Source organism: Pleurodeles waltl, chromosome 7 (assembly GCF_031143425.1).
Source record: "Pleurodeles waltl isolate 20211129_DDA chromosome 7, aPleWal1.hap1.20221129, whole genome shotgun sequence".
Taxonomy (NCBI): domain Eukaryota; kingdom Metazoa; phylum Chordata; class Amphibia; order Caudata; family Salamandridae; genus Pleurodeles; species Pleurodeles waltl.
This window is the reverse complement of record NC_090446.1, coordinates 154,310,521-154,335,865: the sequence shown is the minus strand read 5'-3', so window position 1 is coordinate 154,335,865 and position 25,345 is coordinate 154,310,521. Positions and strand designations below refer to the sequence as shown.

At 48.4% G+C, this 25,345-nt stretch overlaps 1 protein-coding gene across 2 annotated transcripts in view; it reads right to left on the bottom strand.

Moving 5' to 3' along the window:
- Nucleotides 1–25,345, bottom strand: part of LOC138303899 (piezo-type mechanosensitive ion channel component 2-like) — a 733,706-nt gene that overhangs the window by 570,990 nt on the left and 137,371 nt on the right. For both annotated transcript variants that reach the window (XM_069243434.1, XM_069243435.1), the window contains exons 10-11: nucleotides 6,719–6,842; nucleotides 1,736–1,848 (exon numbers count right to left, since the gene is read on the bottom strand). In XM_069243434.1, the coding sequence (XP_069099535.1) occupies nucleotides 1,736–1,848; nucleotides 6,719–6,842 (237 nt within the window). The remainder of the gene's footprint in view (nucleotides 1–1,735; nucleotides 1,849–6,718; nucleotides 6,843–25,345) is intronic.

Genomic DNA, 25,345 nt, shown 5'->3' with positions numbered 1-25,345 from the left:
ACCCAAAAGAGGGAATTTGCTGATCTCCAGGGATATTGTTGTGCTAAGATTTGATCAGCTCCTGTGATGTACCTCTGCCACTCCCACCACATGCAAGTAGAGGTGGTTGTCACGTCTTTACATTTAGGTAATATTGTTTTGTGTGTTAAGGTAAACATAAGATCTAGCAATAATGAGTCACTTTCACCAAGAGTTACATTGCCCCAGTTTATACAGGGTCCTATAACAGCAAAAGGTGAGATCTTAAGGCGTGTCCTTGTACTATGTTCTCTTTGTAGGCACAGAGTCTATCTGAGACGTCTTCTAGAGGTGCACAGTCACAGAACATATGTGAGCGGGAACCCAAATTTGTTTTGCAACTCCAGTACTTATTTTCTGCTAGGATCTCTAACCTTGCCAGAGGTGAGGGAGTCCAAAAGGTTTTACATAGTAAGTGAACTTTGGCCTGGGAAAGACTGGATGTGATTGTGCTCACACATTTTGATGACACCTTCTTTCATAATAAAGAACAGGAGCACCACCCCCCAGCCCACATTCTTACATGCAAGCCTGTTCACGCACAGCCTTTCGCAAAGCCAACAGCTTTGTGGGTGGTCCACCAAGGCCAGATCTATTGGCTCTGTCAATGATTGTTTCCATTTTACTTTATTTGGATGCTTCGTTGGTATCGAAGCACTCAAAGTAGAAATGGAGGGACTTACAGCAAGAGAACATCATGTTAAAAAACATAAAAAGCCAACTAACTCAACCACTATTCCCTGGGTCATACACGTATCTAGATGGTTCAATAAATTAGGACTCGGAGATTTTTGGGAAAAACCACATAAACTGGAAAAAGCCCACTCCAATGTATTGAAGCGCGTATATTGGTCTTATGTATGTAATGACTACATTATCCATAGAGCCAATGGCAGCTTAACCAATCTCTTCACAGACTTCAAATGGTATCCACAATTTGAACCATACCTAGATACTATTCACGATATTTTAGATAAAAGCCTATATGCCAGATTCCGTTTCGGGTCACTGCCGCTGAAGTCATTGAAGTGCAGATGGGGCACAAAAACAGATACAGATATATGCCCTGTCTGTGGCGTAATGCCTGAAACAGTTGAACATTTTATGTTCTTTTGTCCCGCTTACTCTCTTCCCAGGTCTAAGTGGATCTGTAATATCTGTCGTGAAATAGGGATAAGAGACTGCGCTTCCGCCTTGAGGATTATAAAAAGCCACCACTCTAAGATTTTAATCTACGCTGTCAGCAAATATTTACTGGCAGCATGGCGCATACGCAATTCTGTTATCAGGACTGTATCTTAATTATAAGCGGCCTATACTTTTTATCTTTATTCTTTTAGAATTGCAGGGGGGGGTCTGTAGCTGTATTGTGTACTGTTGAAGATTTTTTCTCTTCTTTTAAATTGGAATGTATTTTATGTATTTATGTCTATATGCTATTTTGGATTTTATCTTATTTATTATTATCTTCCTTGTATATTTGCTTTGATGATCGACTGATTGAATAAAGCATGTGTTAAATCAAATCACATAAAAAGCCAAAAAAGCAATTTTGAAAAAAGGTACTGGAATCTTACTTCTGAACACATAACATCAGCTCTAAGTGAAGTGTTGTCATCTTACCCATGGTGTATGTTTGCTTGAGGGTTAATGTCACAAACATATGTGGATACTGACAAGGTTATATACACGTTGTAGAAACGCAGCTATCTCCTACCATCATCACAATCAAGGCGCTCACATAACTTTGACGCATAATGAACTCTCCCAAGGCGGCCAAACCACTAGATTTGCTCTCCTGCTTCGGTGCTTCAGAAGGCTCGTCATCCTCTGGAAGAAACATTTCCAATGCATATTAAGTCGCACTGCAACTTTTGACAAGTGCATATCCAGATAAAATGTGTATAAATATTTTGCAATCAAAAGACAAAGTGCCTGATTTAGAGTTTGGCAGACAGGTTACCCTTACAAACATGACGGATATCCTGTCCTCTTATTACAACTGCATTATATTCTATGACACTTGTAATAAGGCAGACGTGATATCATCCACGTTTGTGATGCAGTGACCAATCCGCCAAACTCAAAATTAGGCATCTTTAACATTAAACAGAACATGATATTAATAAGCTGTGGCAAATATAATGAATACCTAGGGATTAACAAACATTAAGTGCAGAAGGCGTAGTAATATATTAGATGGCTTTCGTACGCAAACATATACAATGCAATAAAAAAGATTGCCACCATCCATTGGCATCAATGCAGTGATAAAGTACTTTGCAAGTCTTTATAAAATGAGCTGAACCTACTCAGATTCGCATGTATTTGCCATCTCAGTATGAAATCAAAAATCTCATCCAAGCTTGATAGCAATTCACAATTTGTATAGTATTGAAGGATTGGTAAATCAAGTGGAGGTCTTGGTGTTCAAGACCCAGTAGCCAAGGTCCCCTAACTTCCAGCATGCAGCCACCTGGATACTCATGAACATGATGTGAGTCTCTGGATCCGAGGAGAATATTTTATTATTTCGTGATTGCTCTTCGTAGTTTAAAAGACAACCGTACCATGCCAGTTCTCAGCAGGGCATACCTTCAAGGCACACAAGGAGCATCTTAAAAGAACAATGAAAAATGAGGAGTTCGTAACTCACAACAAGAATGACGTATCCACTGATCATCTCGATTGTTTATTTGTTGCGGTAAAAAGGGAGCACCTTCTAATGGGTTTTCCTGTGTGGTTGATGCAGTCAACCCACGACATGCTAGGTGGTTTTGCTACTCAACAAATTGTGTGCCACTGTCAAATGTGTACATAACTCATATTAGGCATTATAAAACGTTAGAGTCGTAAAATGATAGACTGCTGAAAAGAAACAAGAATACAGAAGAACGGTATCATAATTTCGAGCAAGGAGATGTGATTTGGTTGGCAGTGTGAACCTGACAAATTAGACATAAATGGGCTAGTCACTGATGGGCACAAAGTAAGCCCAAGAGAGGCCAGACCAAAGAATCCTCATGGTCACTTGTCTTCACCCATGTAGTCCTTGCACTGTCCTTCTCTGGAATATACTGTTCCTTCCTCCACTCCCTGTGCGGTCCCAAGAGCAGGTGGTGGCCTACAATGTCCTGGCTGAGAGCTTCATAGGATTGCATCCAACAAGGTCCTAGTTGTTTTCTTATGACATAATAGCACTGATAAAATATACATACAAATAACTAAGATTCCTTTAATTAGTCATCTAAACTGGTCACTAATACCAGTAATGAGCCAAAGAGTAAATATCATCACCCGTTCCACCAATTTCGGCATATGGGTGGAAACTCAGAATTGATCAAAGAAGTGGCCTTTAATTTGTGCTTCGGGCCATGGTGAGCTTGAATGAAAACAGAAAAGGTGGCTTTAAGGGTTGTAGACAGATTTGTTGCAAACAGCAAGTATTGGTGATTAAAAATTTACTTAACATTTGATATACTGTTACGCTTGGCACAATACATTCCAATATAGAAACGATTCCCAGGAAACTTAAGGGAGCCACTACAAAGCTGTCATTGACATTAAAAAAAACAAGTGAACCGGTGGAAGAGCCAAGAGGCTAAATGCAGCGGCCAAATTGTGCCCAGAACAAAAATCGGTGGGTAAAGTCTCAATCCTAAAAATGCAAAGAAAAGTCAAACAGTTCGTACCGAAAGCTTACACAAAATTTCTGCCTGCGGCCACAAACTAACTAAAGCACAAATGAACACACCTTTATCAATTGTTTGATTCCTTCCACAACCAACAAGGGATTGGTTTGTGGGAAAATGATCTTGGAATGGAGACAGGTGAGATGCTGTTGGACGGCGGTTTATTAATAGGAGCAGGTAGGTACCTACAACTAATAATACCACAATTGCAAATAAGGTCCAATCAAGTTTCAATAAATTCATCCTTGCTCAGCCCTTGGTAGCTTGGCTGGCTTAGCTTGAGTAGGCAAGCTTAACTTAGGAGACAGGTCTGTAAAGCATTTAATATCACCAAAACAGTAAATAATTAAGACACAATATAGGATAAAAATCCAACACCAATTTATAGAAAAAGAGAATATTTTCATCTTTAAAATGACATAAATGCAATGTAGGAAATAAGAGATATTATATATTAAATGCAAAAATGTGATTTCTAGCGGCTAAAAGTGAAAAGCGCCAACTGCCACTATCTGGTTACGCTAGACAGGGACCAAGTCAAAGTTTTAGGCCAGTCGAGAAGGAGCATGGGTCTGACCCAACATGTGGTTGGGGCCGGTCAAGTTTTTACCTTCGCACTTAGGGCCTGATTTAGATATTGTCGGACCGGTTACTCTGTCACAACGTTGACCGATATCCCATTCGCCAAAATTTAAATCCCATATCCTATAATGGGATTTAGATTTCAGCAAATGGTATATCTGTCATTGTTGTGACAGAGTAACTGCTCCACCAATATCTGAATCAGGCCCTTAGTCACTTTTTTGGATCTTTTTCTCTCAACATCGAGCGATTGGGTCCTCGGATCTGGATTTCGGTTCAACGTCGACAGCCTGCTTCAGCACGATGCCTCGGTGAACTCCTGCAAGTCTTTATCTTCACTGTTGACAGCGAGGAGCTCTGGAGCTTTCAGCGGGACTAACTAGTGCAGTTAGTCAGAACAATCGTTTTACACAGGCGGCTTGACTCTCAACAACAAGCTGGTCTTCTACTGGAGCTTTTTCTAAAAAGTTGTCAAAAAGTTCCCAAACTTTCAGAACTTCTTCTGAAAGGTACTTTGAGGGGCTTGAAGGGTCCATAAGACCCGCCAGGGGTCCAGAAGTTCTGATGTTCCTCTTGGTGTTTGGGGACAACAATTCCCACAATGCACCTAGTCAATCCAAGAAAAGTCCAGGTAAAGCTGGTCAGATGGACTTGTCCTGTGGTAGTTGATGCAGGAGACTTCTTCTAGCACTTTACTTCCGCTTGCTAATCAGGAAGTCCACTCTTTGATCCTTTAAGACATGCAAAGTCCTCTTTTGTGAAGCCTTGAAAGTGCAGCATGTGCAGTCCTTCTAAGCGCAGTCCTCTCTTTGAGTGGTCCAGGGGTTCAGCAGGGCAGTCCTTCTTCTCAAGATGTTTCCAAGCAGGGATCTGAGGTGCAGTGCAGCTCTCCCATATTTATTCCAGATTCTGGGCTGGCAAGGGGGGGAGGGTTCATGTTGCCAACCTCTGTGATGACCACTTCCTGAGAAGTAAGGCATGGTTCTGTCCCAGAATGCACACCTTCACAAAAATCAAAATGGAGAAGCTCTCTCCTTGAAGTTCCGGTCTGGCTAACCCATCCCTCAGGTGGAGCTTACTTTTCCATACCCTACCCTTCCAGTCCATTTCCTAATAAAATTAGAGAAGTTCCCACCTGGCTGGGGGTGCAGGAAGTGGGGTTCGGCCTGGTTCCTGTACTATATGTGCTTCTCCCATTGAAGACCAGTTTGGCTACTCAGTTCCTTTCCTGTTCTGCCACTGCAGGCAACAGAACTCCTCCCACTAGATGTATCTATTGTTTCAGCCCCAGGCCTCTTCACACCTAATTAGGGAGCAGCTTGGCTCATGCTCTCAAAGGCTGGCCAATCAGAAGACGCTCCTCTGTAACTTCAGGAAAGCACTTTCTAAAACTACTTTCCTGCACTAGGTATATTAAATAAGACCATGGCAAGTTGTTGGATTTATTGTAACTATTATTTTGATACTTTGAAGTGGTGATCTACCTCACTCCTGTCAAAAGCTAGACTATTAAAGTTTAATAAAGCCTTCCCATGTTAGCCTTTGTAGCTAGCAGCATTACAATGGGGAAAACGAAATTGCCAGCTTTTCCCTCACCAGGGTATATAAAACATATTTCATAATGTCCCTCCTTTTTTCACATGGCACTCCACCCTTGGAGCACCTAGGGCAAACCTTAGAGGTGACTTATATCTAATAAAAAAGATAGTTTTAGACTTTGGAGGTACTTTTAATTTCAAAGTCGAATTTGGACATAGTTTTATTTAAAATCAGCCTCGAAGGCAGGACTGGCTTTAAAATGACTGCTGACACCACATCAGTACACACGTAAGTCCATTAAATCCTCTGGAGTCTCTAAACCTACAGTCCCTACCATACGCTAGGGTCTTACAAGTAGGCTGTCTGAACCAATTGTAATTACACTAATTACCATATAGCTTTTAAACAGAGCACAGACCATGGGCTTAGTTAGCAGGGCCCAGGGCACATTCAGAGTCAGTAACTACCAGTATCAGTCAAAAAATGGCGTTGATCGGGGCAAAAAATATGACTTTCTCACAGATGCAATGAGGCAGACTCTATACAATGAACTCTGACCAGTAGCTCATTCACTCTCTAACATAGCAACCAAAAGTAATCAAAAAGTCTGAAGCAGTCAGAAGGGAACAATACCCTCCATAGGCCACCAAGGCCCTTCTGCCCACTTACGGCATTGCAGGAGCATTTGGAGTCCAAAAGGGTCTAGAGAGAAGACCTGTTAATTGTAGATACAGGTAAAAACGTCAGCAGGATCAGCATCTTACATCCTTGCTTATACTCCTGACATGTAACAGGAAAGAAGCATACAAAGCATATGGCAGAAAAGCCTGCCTTGAATAAGAAGTGCCACATTGAGCTTTATACCCCTGTTTTGGATAAAGACATACCTGATAATGGTGGGCTGTGACCTATCGATGAATAAATGGGCACCGAAAAGTGACTGCTGTCCTGCTGGAGTTCACACTGTAAGAGGGGCAGATCCTGCCAGCCGTTACTGGTGAAATACAGTGGCTGAAAAAGAAGAAAGACACGAGTGCCTAATATTAAAATGAGCAAGTTGATGACAAGGGAGTGTTCAGAAGACAAATGGCTTACTTTCACAAAATACGGAAAAGAGTTGACAACATTTTCTAATTTTAAAATAAATGAAAGATATCCCATTTAATGTTCTTGCTCATTTTGCTGGGGAGTTTGCCTCATCATATTAAAATTGGAGTTCAAAAATAAAACACCCGCATATTAAAATGTATCTGTTGTTTTCCTTTTACTACTAGGTGAACAGGAGCGGAGTTCCACTCTTATTTACAAATATTTCTGATGTCAAGAAACTGAGATTTCATCCTTTATGCTTCCATCTTCTTGCTTGATGCCAACAGAAGCAATGTTAGGCTACCATTACAATGAACCTACAAGAAAACCAACCACTGAAAAAAGAATTGTAATCCATCAGTGGGTTTTTAGAAGCACCTGTTAGAAATCGGGTTTTTGGTTGTCAGAGGTGTACAACCCCTCCAAGCAGGAACCACAATCCTAGTCAGGGTAAGTCACTAACTTAGCCCGTGCTCATACCCTGGTAGCTTCGCACAGAGCAGTGAGGCTTAACTGAAGAGACAAGGGGCCGGATGTAGCAATTTCCGATTTTGCAAATCATTTTTGCGAGTCACTGCCTGCTCTGAAAAACCCTTTTTGGCAACATTCACAAAAGGGAAGGGGTCCCATAGTGACCCCTTCCCTTTTGCGAATGGGTTCCCTCCAGTGTGACACTGGTGGTAACTGCGAATTGCTTTGCGACCGCATTCGCGGTCACAAAGCAATTTAGCATAGCGATGCGAGTCGCAAATAGGAACGGAACACCCCTTCCTATTTGCTAGTCGCATTCACAATTTGCGAGTCGGTACCGACTCGCAAATTGTGAATGTACATCGCAAAAGGCTTTTTGCATGGCGCAAACTGCGATTTTCGCAGTTTGCACCATGCAAAAAGCTTTCTACATCTGGCCCAAGGTGTTTAGTACTTGTGCAAAACTTCAAAAGGTAAAACAGTGAAAATATCACACAAAGAGATACCACGCTTAGTTAGCAAAATAGAGTTTAATTTAATGAATAGAACTAGACCAAAATGACAAAAATCCAATAGGTAGAAGTTGAGATATGATTTTTTTTTAAATAAACTGAAATGTAGTGCTAAAAAGCATAAAGCGCCCACTGGGGCTATTTGGTCGCACTGGACTGGGTCAAATCTGAAAAGTCAGTCCAACTGCAATGGAGCATGGGTCGGATACAGGGGCCTTGGCCCACTGAAAAAGTACCTTGTTTGCATTGATGTCGAAGAAGATGTGTGGAGCAGAGGAGGCAATGCATCATCATTGATCCTTGGGACGCAGGCGATGCTTTAGGTCCAAGCCGTGCAAATTTGGAGATGCATTGGAAACAGAGATAATGCACTGTGCAGTCGGAGATGCGCTGCACTTGATCCTTGCAGCAGCGATGCATCAATGGAGATGTGCCGGTTCCGAGCAGCACAATGGTGTGTTTATTCTTGGCTGAGCAGCACTTTATTCCCAGTTCCAAGGGCCCAAGACTGGATTGGCACCACTTGGCAAGGTAAAGCTCACAGTTGGTAGAATCCAGGTGCAGTAGGTGATGAGTTGAAAGTGTTTTTTGCCATGAGATTTCAGAAAACAGGAGAAAAGTCAGCAAGCCCTTACATTCACTTTGGTTCTGGGCTCAAGTGATGTGGGTCCTTCTCACCCAAGCAAAGAGGGCAGCAGACAGCAGGTAAGAACAGCAAGAAAGCAGTTTTTCCAAAGAAGCAATCCAGAAGAGTGGGAATCTTTGTAGCAGCACTGCAGTCCTTCTTCCTGTCAGAGTATCCAGAATTCATAGGGTCAGAAGACCTGTTCTTATACCCAGTGGTGTCTTTGAAGTGGGAGAAACTACAAAGAAGGGCTTTGAAGTGCACAGAGGTCCTGCCTTCCTTCCCTGGCTCCAGACTCACTATAGGGTGTTAGGATGTCTTTTGTGTGGGGACAGGACACAGCCTTCTCAGATGTAAGTGTGAGGCTGTGGCCAGCCCCTCTCTCCCATCCTGCCCACAACAGCCCACGGTGGCTGGCCTACCAGTCACACCTAAGCTCCCTCTGTGTGTGGCTGTCTAGAGGGAATGCAGAAAGCTCAGATGTCACCCCATTCCAGATGTGTACTGGAGACAGGCTGCCGGCACAAAGGGCTGATAGGAGGACAAAATCAACTTTCTAAAAGTGGTATTTTTTAAATAGTAACAATAAATCCAACCTTAACATCAAAGAGGATTTATTGTTACAATTCCAAAGGTACTAAACATGACAGATCTACACCTTCCTAATCAGGAATGAAAGCCTTTTAAATGTAATAAGGAGTCTCCAATGTTATCCTATGAGAGGGGGAGGCCTCACAGTAGTGAAAAACGACTTTTTGAGTTTTCACTACCTGGGCATGTACAACTTAAAAGTACATGTCTTTCCTTCTAATTACACAGCACCCTGCCCAATGCCCTGCACAGGGCCTACCTTAGGGGTGGCATATGTAAAAAAGGGGAGTTTAAGGCTTGGCAATTGATTTTTTTCAATGCCATGTCAACATGGCACTTTAACACTGCATTCAGGTTGCAATGACAGGCGTTGGGACATTTTTAACATGCTACTTAAGTGTGTGACCCAATCAGTGCTGTAGATCCACTAGTATCATTTAATTTACAGGCCCTGGGTACATGTAGTGCACTTTACTAGGGACCTATAAATAAATGAAATATGCCAATTAGGTATATACAAATCAAATTATGTTTTAGGGACACAGCACAAGCACTTTAGCACTTCCTAGCAAAGGTAAAGTGCACAAAGTCCTAAGGCCAACAAAAATTGAATTCATTAAAATTGGAGGCAAGCAGGCAAAAAGTCTGAGTTTGAAATTGTCCATAGTACAGGAATAATGGTGGTGAGATGGCCCATTAGAGGAAGTACTGGCTTTGTTGGACAGGGCTAGGAGGTGATAGACTGTGTAGAAATTCACAAACTAGGGCAATGCTACCCGCCTGCTCTATCACACCCAACTTTGCCTTACCACTGACATTTGTAACTTCAATTGCTTACAACATCTCACCCTGCCCAGAACCTGCAGTAGCAAATAGATGAACCAAGGAGAAATGTGACCATTGGTTGCAAATATGTAATATCAAGGGAGTCTGTGCTGAGTATTGCCATGGAAAGCAAAATGCAGCTCCCTTAGGTGGGATGGCAATGTTCTAAATGAGAACCAGCGAGTACTGATTAAAAGTACAAGGATGATATTCAGGAGAAAGTATGATGAGGATAATAAACTAAGCACAGCTGGTGCAGTTAAAAAAAAGTCAAGCAAAGTATCGAGCAAGGAAATCTACAGTACAATAGAGGAGGTAGACAACCACAGAAACTAGGGCTGTGCAGTCTCAGTTAACAGAAACACGGCTCACCGTTAAAGGGAGCTATATGAGACATGGCTGGGAGGTCAGAAGCAATATTCATTCCCTCCTCCCCAGCCACCTAATTCAGTACAGACAGGCTTTCAATGTGTGTACCGGGATAGGGCTGCATCAGAGGCAGTCATTCAGCATTCCGTCTGCGGAAAGGCTGCCACCTGATTCTCTGTCCTACATGCAATGCAATCCTAGGTGCTCACTTAATTGAGAGACTGATCTGACCACCCAATGCTGTCACTATGGGAAGGCCATAGACCTTAAGCTATGTGTTGCTCCGCCCTTACCTGCCAACATTCCTTGGTGTACATAGGCCATAAACAGGAAAGAAAACCAAAGCTGCTGCAAAGGGTTGCAGTAAAATGACACTGCTCCACTGACAACTTATGCACCAACACTCTCATAGGTTTATTTTCTTGATCATTCTAGTTCATACATTTTGCCTGTCAGACACAGAAGCACAGTAGTAAATGAAGTAGACAAGCACAGATACGTTTCCCGTGCAGTTCAGGCTCACTGTCATCTGGATCACCGATCATGTGTGGATGGCCCACAACAGATTTTGCTGCTTTCATCTCAGCCACCTGCCTCAACATAGCACAGATTCCATGAACAGTACTAGTTTATGGGTTTGAAAGAAGATAGACAGGTTGCTGCCAGACTGATGGTTGCTCTCTACTCTCCACGTCAATCTTTCATTTTTGAAGCTTGTCCACTTGATAAGCCCATCCAACCAAGAGTGCAAAGTTAAGCAACCACCAGAAAGGGCTGTGCTGCATACTTTGTGCAAGTGGGTTGACCGTCACTGGAGACCCCAAGCACAAAGTGGTTGGGGTCTGCTGGTTGCCAGCACAAACTAATACTAGTCTGGAAGCAGCTTCAACACCACAGATAGGCCCAAGGGCACAAAGGCCTTCTAATTACAGTACAATGTAAGCTGAAGGTGCTGGCGTCTTTCCAAGGCAGGCAGGTTGTGAACAGATTGTTGTTTGGGGACCAGTTCATTAAAGAAATTAGGAAGTACCTATCTCTTTTTGCATCCACGCAGAAGGTTTAGAGTTCTCTGCAACATGTTTCCTGGGGGGTACATTCTTGACAAAGCTGTTAGTGAAAAGGCTGCTCTTCTGGTGTACTGGTATAGAGTCTCAGTGACATAATAGCTTGAATAGACATTCCTTCCTGTGGTGGGCAACTCTCACATAAAGGTTTCAAGAAAGATTGAGAGGCTTGAAGGCTAGGACTGAGAAACAACCCTGGTGACTGAGCATTCTGTCTTCTTTATTTCTTCTGTGGGGGAAGGATAGGAATTTTTTGATGCCAGACACAAACTAACCATGAACACCAATATTCTAGAAAGCATACTAGTCTTTCAAATGCAGTTAATTTGTATCTGAGTTAAGCTCCAGTTGCCCAGTCGTTTCCAGAGCTCTGAAGACAACACAGTGTCATTCAGAAAGAGAGTGCAGGAGCCAGAAGTGTTTTTGGACAGTATGGCATTCTTTTCTTTTCACTTAATCAAGGTTGCATTACAATTTTGCATTTCAACCGAGTGCAGTGTTCAGTGGTTCTTACCATGAAGAAGGTGTGAGAGGAATGGTAATGACGCACACCGGGCACAAAGTTGAATTCTTTTGTGGGTGGTGTGGTCTTCAGAAACTCAAATGACTCCTTTACATTAATGCTACTGCGGACCTCGACTCCCACGTTATTCTAGGATTTCCTTGGAACCTAATCAGGACTACAGGCACACAAATAGCAGAATATCCACTACCGGGAAGGCCACCACCAAAAAACACTTGCACCTAAATATAAAAGATGAAGTTTACTAAAGTCCTTATTTCATATAGGAACACAGAATTGAGGACACAGAGACAAACCATGAGAGAACTCGAACAAAAAAAGAATGACTGTAGTTATATACACTGGAATTGACTACAACATTTTCTATTTCAGTGCTGTGCTGAAATGTACTCTGGAAAATAACACAGGATGCACTTGCCTCACATGTTGAATTTGCAGTGGCCTAACCAGACTAAGACCCTCATTATGAACACGACGGTAAACACCGTCGACCGCCGTGGCGACGGCGAACAGAAGACCGCCATTGACGGTGAACAGAAACCCACCATATAATGATGCAAAAATCAGAAGGGGGGCGTGGCTACGGTGCTGAACATGGCGGACGCGAGCTAGAGGAGCTCCGCGTCCCGCCCGGCTGATCCGACGCCATATAGGGCATAGGGGGCCGGTGGCGCCTGCAGTCGATGGCCCTGGGAAGCGTTGAGGCTCGAGCGGCGGCGGAGCCCAGTGCCGGTACCTTCCCGGTGGGGAACGACGGCAGCGCAGAGTCAGGCCTGTGAGGATGCGGCCCACGGGCTTGCAGGAGTGGTGGGCGTGGCCTACCGGTGCCGTTCGAGTGCGGTGCGGCGCGGGTGGGTCACGAGAGCTGGATTGTGGTGGCCCCCCCCAGGTGAGCGGTTGCCCCGGCGGGGGCTGGAGGGGAGCGGGGGGAGCCTGAGGCGGGAAAGAGCTCCCTGCTGACGGCCCCTGGAGCAGAAGGGGAGAGCCAGGCCAGCTGACCACGTGGCTGGGCTGACAGTCTCTCCCGGGTGGAGCTGACTTGGAGGGGTCATAGCAACGGCCTGAATGAAAGGAGAGGAGGCCTGAGGGCCCGCAACGGGAGGGCAGTGGAGGAACGACGGTGGGCCGGGCTGCTCGTGCTGCTGCACAGTTCACAACTGGAGGTGCAGGCAAGTGGGCCCGGCCCTGGAAGCAGGCCTGGAGAGAAGATCTACTACACGCAGCTGAGGAGGTGAATGCGCCGGAGAGGGGCCCCCTTTAGAGCCTGGCGGGAAGGCCCTGGGAAAGCGAGGTGAAGAGCAGTGCGAGGTTGGGGGTTGCCTTGGAGGGCCCAGCCTGCTGAGAGAGCGCCGCACTGAAGGCGGCAACCCTTGGGCCTGGTCTCCTGAAGCAGGTGGTGTGCACTGGTGGGCTTTGGACTATTGGAGCTTGTGGTGAGGAAGCCGGTGAGTGGAGTGGAGCAGGTTGTGGCTTGTGCTTACCTTGGATATGGCGGGGATGGGCCGCCTTCGATCTGGTACTGGGGCTGGGAGGTCCCAAGAAGCTGCAGCGCAGGATAGCCAGAAGTTGGATGCAGTGCTGGCTGCGGTGGAGTGCATCGGAGACTCGCTGGAGCGAGCTCGCACATCTTTGGAGGCTAAGATCGATAAAGTGGCTAGCGACCTTGTACTCCTGCACGCTGACCACCGTAACCTGGTTGACAAAACAGGTGCGATCGAAGCGCGTGTGGATGAGCTGACACCAGTGACGTCACGTTTTGGAGTCCATGATGGGGGAGGTTTTAGCGCGAGTGGCGGAGATCGAGCGTCGTGTGGAAGACGCGGAGGGCTGCACCAGAAGGAACAATATACGCGTGGTTGATCTGCCGGAGGGAGTGGAAGACCGGGATGCGGTGGCCTATTCGGAGGGCTGGCTCCGAGGACTGGTGCCGGCTGGTGCACTGACTCCTTTCTTCTCAGTGGAAGGTGCTCATCGAATCCCCACGCGTCCCAGACCACCGGGAAGTGGTCCCCGTCCCTTCATAATTCGTTTACTCCACAACGTGGATCGTGACATTATACTCAAGACTGTGAGATCGTCCTCGCCGCCCAGAGTGGACAATGCACAAATAATACTGTTCCCAGACTACAGGCTGACGGTGCAGAGAGACCGAGCTTCCTATATGCCCCTGAAGCGCAGACTCCGAGCTCTGAGTCTGGACTACTCTCTATTGTTTCCCGCCAAACTCCGTATTGTGGCTGAGGGCAAGGCTCATTTCTTTACCACGCCAGAAGCAGCTTGGGAATGGTTGGAGTTGACGGGGCACGTCTCGGGCCAGGAGAGAGAGAGGAACCCGCCCGCATCGAGGAACAGGCGTGGTCGGGCGAGACGAGGCCGTAAGGGAAGCGGTGCGAATGTGGAGGCAGTGGCACATGCGCCGGACCTGGAACAGCTCATACAGGAACGGCGCGAGGCGATCCAATCGGCCGCGGCTATAAGTGCCTCGCCGGCTGAGTCGGAATCAGAAACTGAGAATTCGCAGCCTCCTAGTGACAGGCCGACCACGCCAGACCGACTCTCGGAGTTGGGCTTTCAGGAGTGCCCGTCGGTGACTCCCGCCACAGCGGATGAGCTCTTCTAGGTCCGGTGGAGCCCTGTTTGGTGGACTCCATGGTGCTGTGACCCCCTAGTTGGGGCTCCTGGGCCCCCTAAGCAGCAGAGTTCATATAGTTTTCACTACATGCCAGTCACTGCTGTGGCTGGGGGGCGAGAGGAATTCACATGAACCGGCTCTACGGATGGACAAGGGTGTTACAGCTGTCTGACTGTTGCTTACAAAAACTGCGGATAGCTGCCGCCCCCCCTCTGTTATTTGCTTTGGCCGGGTTGCCTGATGTAGTAAGCGCTTCTGCTGTCGAGTGCATTGGCCTGCCCCAATCTCCTACTAACGGAGGTTTAGAATGTGTGATTATGTTGTTGGATGGTTAAGTTGCTGGGTTTGGGCGGAGACCGGTTGTTTATCTGCTCTGATGGTATTGATTCTGTTTGGTTCCGCTGGAGACTATGGGCCTCATTATGACCCTGGCGGGCGGCGGAGGCCACCCGCCAGGATCCCGCCCTCCAAATTACCGCGCCGCGGTCAAAAGACCGCGGCGGGTATTACGAGTTTTCCCCTGGGCTGGCGGGCGGTTCCAGTTAAACCGCCCGCCAGCCCAGGGGAAAACGACCTTCCCACGAGGATGCCGGCTCGTAATCGAGCCGGCGGAGTGGGAAGGTGCGACGGGTGCTACTGCACTCGTCGCGTATTTCACTGTCTGCAAGGCAGACAGTGAAATACATTTTGGGGCCCTCTTACGGGGGCCCCTGCCGTGCCCATGCCATTGGCATGGGCACGGCAGGGGCCCCCAGGGGCCCCGCGACCCCCCCTACCGCCATCCTGTTCATGGCGGCTTTCCCGCCATGAACTGGATGGCGGTAGGGGGGGTCAGAATCCTCATGGCTGCGGAGCGCGCTCCGCAGCCATGGAGGATTCCAATGAGCAGCGGAAAGTCAGCGGGAGACCGCTGACTTTCCGATTCTGACCGCGGCTGAACCGCCGCGGTCAGAATGCTCATTGGAGCACCGCCAGCCTGTCGGCGGTGCTCCCGTGGTCGGTGGCCCTGGCGGCCACCGGCCGCCAGGATCAGAATGACCCTCTATGGGTATCGTGCTTGCCCGGGTGCTGGGAGCTTGTTACTGCGCGCACGATGGCAGGCCTGCAGGAAGAAGGAGTGGTGGTGGGGTGCTCTAAATTGAAGCTACCAAGAATTCCTATGTTGCGATCACCTGGAATGTGCACGGTATACATACACCTAAGCGCCAATACTCCATCTACTCATACCTTAAAAGGCACTCCGCCCACCTCGCTTTTTTGCAGGAGACTCACTTAGTGCATTTGGAGCTCCCTCGTTTGCAGCGGCGCTGAAGGGGGCAGCTATATGTTACGGGGCACTCCACTTATGCTAGAGGTGCCCTGATTTGGATTGAAGCAGGTGTCCCCTTTGTAGCTGAGGAGCAGATCATAGACCCACAGGGGAGGTTTGCCCTGGTTCGTGGCCGACTTGCGGGTCGAGCCATAGTATTGGGCTCTATATGTGGACCAGACTCCTTTTCTACGTAGTCTGTCCTGCCATTTAGCGGGCTGGAGTGAATGTCCCTGGTTACTGGGAGGGGACTTTAACCGTGTGCTTGATGTTGACTTAGATCGTTCCTTCCCCCCTTTGCCTACGTCCCCTGTGGTGGTTGCGCGTGTGGGTTGCTAGATTGGACACAACAGTGGCATCTGATACATATTTGGAGGCAGCGGAATGCCGTGGATAGAGTTTATTCGTACTACTCTGCCCCGCACTCCCTCCATGTAAGGATGGATAGAATGCTCTGCACACGGGATCTGGCCTCGGCGGTTGGGGACGTGGATTACTTAGGGCGTACGCATTCAGATCACAACCCACAGATTTTACGGTTGAGCTGGGATCTCCCCTGCCCGGCTGTTCCTTCCTGGAAGCTTCGTCCTGAGCTCTTAGAAGATGTGGCCTTTAAGGCATCCTTGGAAACAGCGATCCCTGAATTTTTTGAGCATAATGATGGTACGGCCTCTTCGGGCCTAATGGAGTGGGACGCGTTCAAGGTATTTCTCTGAGGCCATTGTATGGGGACTCAGTGGAACTTACGTCATTCGATTGAACATGACCTAGCCAGCATAGAACGAGACCAGTTACACCCACAGAGAGAGGCTGCGCGAAGCCCTGCGAATGAGGCCTGGTTGGCTGGGGCTCGAGCTGAACACCTGGCACTGCTTGAACGGCTGTGATGCCTGAATTACGCTGCGCACTCAGCGAGATTGCATGCTTCGGCAGATAAGTCAGGTAAACTGCTGGCCTGGCTGGTCAGGGGGGACCGTGACCATGGCCCGATTATGGAGATCCGCTCAGACTCTGGGAGGCTGTTGTATACGCCAAAGGAGATACACACTGCGTTTATGCGACATTACCAGGCCTTGTATGCCTCAAGGGCGAGTCCCTCTGGACAATCTTGTGCGGAGTTCCTGGCTGGTGTGGAGCTCCCACGGCTGACGGAGGACCAGGGGATCGTCCTGAAGGAGCCTCTTGATCTCGCTGAGATACAGGCCAGTATTCTGGAGCTGGCGTCTGGTAAGACGCCGGGCCCGGATGGTCTGCCGGCCGACTTTTACAAAGCATTTATCTTAATACTGGCGCCCAAGTTGCTCCGTGTTTATGAGGAGGCAGAGCGAAGAGGCTGCTTGTCATTATCGCAGGGGGAGGCGCTGCTTGTGTCCCTTCCCAAGCTCTGCATAGACCCGGTAGAGCTGGGGTCGTATCGGCCGCTAGCAATGCTTAATACGGATGACAAAATTCTGGCCAAAGCTCTAGCAATACGACTTGCTCCTATAACGCCGGGTCTGGTGCACCCAGATCAAAACAGATTTGTGCCGGCGAGAGATACCTCACATAATATCAGGCGACTGTTCCGCGTCATACACTACGCTAGGCGGGAATGGCCGCGAGCGGGCTGCCTTGTTCTTGACCTGGAGAAAGCCTTTGATTCTCTGGAGTGGCCGTACCTTTTTAGAGTACTGCGGCGGTTTGGTATCGGGCCTCATTTTATTTGAATGGTTAAGTTACTATATATTAATCCTCAGGTTCGGGTCCGGGTGGGGGGCATTATATCAGAGCCCACTAAGGTGTGTAGAGCACCGCGGCAGGGTTGCCCCCTCTCCCCATTGCTTTTTTCCCTTGCCATGGAGCCACTGGCGGCGGTTTTGCGGAAGAGGGGCACTGACTGGGTATTACCCTTGGGGATGGTCTGCATGTGGCGTCACTGTATGCCGATGACCTCCTGCTGTATTTTAGGGATGTGACAAGTATCCCCCCCAGAGGTTGGGACCCTGTTGCAGCAATTTGCCTAGCTGTCTGGCTTAAAAGTTAATTGGTCCAAATCATGCCTCTTCCCTTTTGATCCTGTTCAACCGGATCCGGAGCTTTGTCTTGCAGGGAACGTGGTTCCCAGGCAGCCTCATACATTCAGGTACCTAGGCATCCGTATTTACCATGGAGAGGAAGACCTAATGGATGGAAATCTTAAGAGGGCGGTATCCTCGATCAAGTCCAAGATGACATTTTGGCAGACACTGCCGATGTCAGTGGCAGGCAGGAAAGCGCTGCTCAAAATGATAGTTTTACCACGCTTGCTCTATTACTTCTCTAATCTCCCGCACTATATCCCTCCTAGCTTTTTTCGAAAACTGGAATCTACCTTGAGGGTCTTCATCTGGAATGGGGGTCGATGCCGGGTTGCACTGAAAAAGTTGTATTTGCCTTTAGAGAGAGGTGGTCTGGCGGTCCCTAGCCTGGAGCACTACTACCTGGCCTCCCAGCTTCAGTGGGTGTCGAAGTGGCTGGCGGGCCTTCATCTCGCAGACTCAGCGACTACGGAGGGCCCTTGGTCCCTTGTGCAGGTGTCACATTTATTTCACCCACTTACGCGCGGGGTGTCACCGGGACAAATATTACTCAAGGTGTCTTGTAGCTGCTATCGTAGATCCTTGCATCTTACTGGGGGGGTAGTTCCATTTGCTCCGGCTCTAGCGTTACTGGGAACTCCTCGTGGCCCTGAGATTACGTCAAGTTCTGAGCTGCGCTCGTGGCACGAAGCGGAGTTATACACGCTGGGTGATCTCTATGAGGGTGGCAACCTGATTCCGTTCCTTACATTGGTTCAGGAGTCGGGGTTGCCGGCAGGGCAGTTTCTATTCACTGTTAAGGTCTTTGGCGTCCAGGTGGGGTGACATGTTGGTAGCCCCCCCCACACATTTGCTGGTGCAGTACATACAGGTGATGGGACAGGGGAGGCATCTGATCAGGTGGTTCACTGATGCGTTGAGCATACACACGGCCTTAGAATGTGATACCTTACGTGCGGCCTGGGACCAGGATGCTTCTGCCTCAATCGCGGAAACGCAGTGGAGGTTAGCCCTTTCTGGGCATGTTAATGTCCCTCGGAATTCCAGGTTTCACCTGATCCAGTTCTATATCATTCACAGGGCTTATCTTACTCCGGCTCGTGTGAACAGGTATTTTGCTCGACAGGATGTGGCATGCCCCGCTGCTCTTATGTGGATGCTGACTTGCTGCACATGAAATGGTCCTGTGGATCCCTGCACCATCATTGGAAGGTGGTGGTCGACTGCCTCTCGGAGTGCACGGCCTGTCCGGTTCCGTTCAGTTGGCAGGTCTGTGTGCTGGGATTATTTCCCAGAGGTAAGTGGCATAGAGTGGCGGTGCACTTCCTGGACCTAGGCTTGATAACGGCTAAGCGGTTGATAACACGTAGATGGAAATCAGTTGACCCGCCTGCCGCGCAGGCTTGGAGATGATCTTTCGGGTGTGGGCAGCAGCGGAGTGTGTGACGTTGAGGCGGGAAGATGCATTGGGGCTACGACAGCATCCGTTATCAGACAGGTGGGGAGAACTAGAAGCCTGCCTATGGGCTGGGAGTCAGGGCTCGAGTGTATATGAATCTGACTAGCTGCAGAGGCAGATGTGCAATGGTTTCTGTACTGGGAGTGGGGGTGGGGGAGGGTGAGTGTTGGTGGGACTGGGCTGGCCTGGGTGTAGTGCAGAGTGTTGCATAATCGCAAGGTGGCAGACAGTTGTGGCCTGCGCGTGAGCCCATCTTACAATGGTATGGAAGAGCAATACGTAGTGAATCCCGCACTCCGGGTGGCATGCTTGAATTACACTTTACAGACTGTACATGTAATACTCCAGCGGCTGTTCTTGTTCATGTTTTGGTTTATTGTTGTCTGTGGAGAGCTCACACTATGTATCTGCCAGCGATCCGTTGTATTGGCACACTGATACTCCAGTCTAGTTTGAAGAGCTAACTAGATGTTGGCCTTCCCTTTGGGCGGCTACGAGATCTTGACCCCTATGATATGAATCCTCTTGTTGGCATTGAACTGTATACTATCTTAAGTCGTGTGAAATCTGTGTACAAAGAGGTTGGGTGTGTTGATTGAAAAACTAGTTACTGGCTGGCTAGCACATAATGTTTGCCATGGTTTGTGTGCAGGCTTGTGTTCCTACAAGATTTTGTAATCCTATTGCTGATGCAAGATGTAATGTTTCTTATGTATTGAAAGTACTAATAAACAGATGTTTAAAAAAAATTATGATGCAAAAATCAGAAACCAACAAAAATCTCCCTGCCACCAGTCACTGCCAGGACCTTGTCAGCGGAAATGCTGGACCCCCCACCCCGCCACCGCCAAGTACACAAACACCCCGCCCTCCAAATAATGAAGCACAAATCACTGCGACGGCCAGTGGAAGCATAACGACCAATGACGGGACAGACTGCCACGGGCGGCAAGTGGACCTAACAGTAAGAAATGCACACATTGGCAAGATTGAAACCCACACACCTGACACACATCCACAACACTATAGAACACTCACAGACACACCCCACAATCCTTTGCATCGCCAAAAGGAGAAGCCAGATGGACAACACTACAGGTAGACAGTGAACGTCACATCACACGACTCACACACCAAACCACACAACAGCACCCTCACCAATATCCACACAACACCCCACCCACAACACACACCATGGTAGCCCCCCAAGAACCCACGCTTCACAGAAAGGGAGCTAAGGACCATGGTGGACGAGATACTGAAGGTCGAGCCACAATTATTCGGGGCACAGGTCCAGCACACACCCATCGCCAGGAAGAAGGAGCTATGGCAGACAATAGTGAACAAGGTCAATGCAGTGGGACACCATCCATGCACCAGGGACGACATCCGCAAGAGATGGAATGACCTGCGTGGGAAGGTCAAGTCCATGGCATCCTGGCACAACATTGCAGTCCAGAAGACTGGGGGAGGACCTCCACCAACACCACCCGACTACACTGACTGGGAGGAAAAGGTACTGGCCATCCTGCACCCTGAGGGACTCACTGGAGGAATGAACTCGGTAGGTCGTCTACATTTACCCCATATCCATCACACCTGTAATGCATGCACCACCCCACCCCTCCAACAGCCACCAGGACCACTACCCCACCCAGGCCACAATCACTACATCCAGTCACCCTGCATGCCCACAAACCCACTAACAGGCCCTCATTCCTCCCCCTGTGCACAGCCACCTACCCCTGCAAGGAATCACAAAGGGACGACACCACCCGCAATGCACCCCCACATCCAAAGCAAAATGCAATGCAAACCTCACAAAGGCACCCTGCATGGCCCCAAAGTGTGAAAACCTGCAAAAAACAGCCCAGTCCTGTGTACCCATCCAATCATGCAACTGTAACAGGCATGTCCATTCCTCCCAAAAGGCACCACCACCCATGCCACCCTGACGGACAGGACAAGGAGTGGCAGTGCCCAACAGGGAGACAGAGGCACCTCCTAGGACACTGGGGATAGAACCCTGGACATTGATGATCACAATGGCCCCTCACACCGTCCTAGACTGTCATCATCCAGCAGACCCACCCAGGACAACACTGACACCCATACCACCCAACCAACAACATCAGCCCAGGGCAACCGTCCCCACACCTGTGTATCCAGGCCACAGACTGATGGAACTCATGGACAGAGGCCACAGTCACCCCCTACCAACAGGCAGGAAGACGAAGGCCCCAGTACAAGTGGTACTGCCAGACCTGTGCAGGGGACACAGGCACAGGGGGGTAGGGAGGGCATCACCGGCCCGGGGGGGGGGGAGGGCACAGTATTGATGCTGCAGCCCAGGATGTGATCCCTGAGGTCCTGGGAGCATATCACCATACCCAGGACAGATTGGCCCAGATAGTGTCTAACCTGGAGCAGAGTCAAAGGATGCAGCTAGCACACCACCAAGAGGCCATTGAGCAGTGGACAATGCCACAATGGCCACCATAGCACGTGCGCTGCTGCATCTTGTCCCAACACAGCCCGAGGTCCACACAGACCAGGAAGCCCCTACTACAAGCCAAGATACAGACCGGACAACAACAGCAGCAGCAGCAACAGGACATGTCCCACCATCTCAGGACACAGAGGACACATGCATCTCTCATTCCCGTAAAGGCCAACACCATGCACCCAAACGGTCCCTCAGGGCCAGATATGGGACAGGAACATCTGCCAAGACCAAGGCCCCCTCAAAGAAGTGACTCTGGCAAGAACTGTCCTCCAAGTGTCCCACTGAACCAACGACCAAACCGTGTGAAAACAACAACAAACACTGGAAAACATAGATGGACATACCACTACTGCCAACAAATGCTGCAACCATGTTGCCATATTGTACAACCACCAGTAGCCCACTCTCATCACTGTAAACTGCACAATGTAATCCTTGCGCCAAATAAAACACCAGTTCACCTATCACAATGTCCCCTGTCATTATGTTTAAAATAAATGAAGTATGGATGCAACTGTATTATAAATCATTTATTTTTATCTGAGTAGCAGGAATTGCACCACACGCATAACATGTTGTTGTGCCTACAGATGTGTCCAACTATTATACTATAATGTTACCTGTCCTATGCAGACCTGGTCACAGTGGCAATGACTATAACTATTGACCCAACACCCCTCCGAGATGAAAAGGCACACTGACAGTATGCTGCACAGACAGCAATCTCATTGATTAGTCCCACATAGTTACTGGAAGTAGAGTTGTATCAGTTGGGTCCTGGAATGTACATCTTCTCCCTCCTCATCATCACCATCACTCTCATCCCCTCTCTGAGGAAGCAGGTCTGGATATACAGCACCCTCCTCATCCAAGAGGGGTATAGAATTCCTCACAGCCACGTTGTTCAGCATGCAGCAGGCCACCACCATTCTACACACCTTTTCAGGCCCATAGGCCAGGGAACCACCAGAGAGATGTAGGCAACAAAATCTAGCCTTCAGGAGACCTATTGTGCGCTCTATCACCCTCCTAGTACGTCCATGGGCCTCACTGTAATTCCTCTCTGCATCAGTTTCAGGATTCCTCACTGGTGTCAGGAGCCAACGCATGTCGGGGTAGCCAGAATCACCTAAAAAAGGGGGCAAAACAGGACGGTCAATGACAATCCTCAGTGGCAGACAGCCTGGCTGTCTGCTATGTGGCAATAAGTGTCAGACACACCTACCTATAATCCATCCTCTGTCCCCTTGAAGTTGTTCCATTTTGTGTGGCACACTACTGTTCCTTAGCACAAAGGAATCATGGACTGATCCAGGGAACATGGCATTCACATGTGAGGTGTACTGGTCTGCAGTACACACCAATTGAATGTTCATGGAATGAAAGTTCTTCCTGTTGCTGTACACCTGTTCACTGACTCTTGGGGGATGATAGCTATATGGGTGCCATTGATGGCACCTATCACATGGTGTATGTTGGCAAAGGCATAGAAGTCCGACTTGATGACAGGGAGTTCAGCACTTTGGGGAAACCTCACATAGGACTGCAGGTGTTGTACAAATGCATTCAGGAATCTGGACAGTATAAAGCCAAACATTGGCTGTGAAAACCCTGCACCCATGCCCACTGTCACTTGAAATGAACCCGTGGCCAGGAAATGGAGTACAGAGAGCACCTGTACTTCAGTAGGGGTGGCATGCTGATTCCAACTAGCCGGACTCAGTGCTGGATCCAGTAATGCACAAAGTTCATGAACAGTGGCACGTGTGAGTCTGTAATTGATAATGGTGTGACGCTCCACAATGGTCTGCAAACCAACAAGTGGTCTGTACACCGATGGGGCCCTCCCTTGCCACAAGGGTCTGTACCTAGGAGGAGTACAGAACACATGTAATGAACACACATATATCTGCACACATTGGGCCAGATGCAGGAAAATTGCAAATTGCGACTTGCAATTTGCGTGTCCTTCCGACTCGCAAATTGCAAGTCGCAATTTTCAATGCAGAACGGTGTCTCAGACACCGTCTGCGACTCGCTATGGGGTCGCAATGACCCACCTCATTAATATTCATGAGGTGGGTCGCAAATTGCGGCCCCATAGCCAGTCTGGGCACTCGCAAACATGGAGGCCTGCTGTAGTCAGCAGACCTCCATGTTCGTGACTGCTTGTAAATAAAGCATTTTTTTTTTTTTAAGTGTAGCCCGTTGTCCTTAAAGGAAAATGAGCTGCACTTAAAAAAAAAAACGAAACCTTTAGTTTCGGCATTTTTTCAGGGCAGGCAGTGGTCCCTTGGACCACTGCCTGCCCTGAAAAAATTGTTTTGGGTCCATTCACAAACTGGAAGGGGTCCCATGGGGACCCCTTCCAATTTGCGAGTGGGTTACCATCCACTTGAAGTGGATGGTAACTGCGACACCATTTGCGACCCACCACTCCAAATCGCAAATAGGAAGGGAACACCCCTTCCTATTTGCGATTCTGTAATGCATATTGCGAGTCGGTCCCGACTCGCAATATGCATTTCTGCATGGCAAAGAGGCATTTGCGCCTCGCAAACGGCGATTTTCACAGTTTGCGATGCGCAAATCCTTTGCTACATCTGGCCCATTGTTTCTTATTCAGCACTGCTGGCATGATTGTCGACGACACAAATGCTTAGTATGTGTGAAATTACAGCAACATGACCACAATGATATATCAGGACTGTTCTGGTGAGGTAATGTATATTGTTTCATGCCTATGGGTGTTTAGGGGACAATAGGGCCTGCATGGTGCAGATGAGGATTTTACAACTGCGTAGTTAAGGCCAAAATGTCTTCCCCCTGTAAACCAGAAGTGTTGTGGTGGAAGTGACCTCATACCGCTAGTGGTTGACGTAAAAGCGTAAGGCAGTGTTTACCGCCGTGCGCAAATTCATTGGTTAACATGGTTGTCAATGGGCATTCTTAGCGTATCATGATTGCCGCCGGTGGTGACGGTGCACACCGCCGCAGTGCGTACGCGAACTCGTCACTCCAACTTCACCTGACTCCCGGATCTCGTGCATGCAGGTACTCCACTGAGTGTACCGCTGTGTCCTGCCTCTGGTCATGGAAATGGCCCGTGCGGCAGGGGGAAGGGACCCGGCCTTCACCAACGAGGAATTGGAGAAGCTCGTGGACAGGGTCCTGCCCCTGTACGCCAAGCTCTACGGTCAGCCAGAGGTACAAGTGAGTAGGAGGATTGGGGGGCATGGATGTGTGTAATGGTGGTAGATGGCTGTATACATGTGTGCACGTGTGACACTATATAGTCCTTGGTTCCTGACATGCTGTGTGTGTGTGTGCTGTTAGGCTGTTTAAAATGTCCATCCCATAGTGGACGTATAGCCAGCTGTATATTATTGGCCATTATCTGACCTCAGTGTTACTTTTTCTGTGTGTCCCTTATAGGTAAGTGCCCATCAGAAGAGGGGACTTTTGCAGGCCATTGCCAGGGA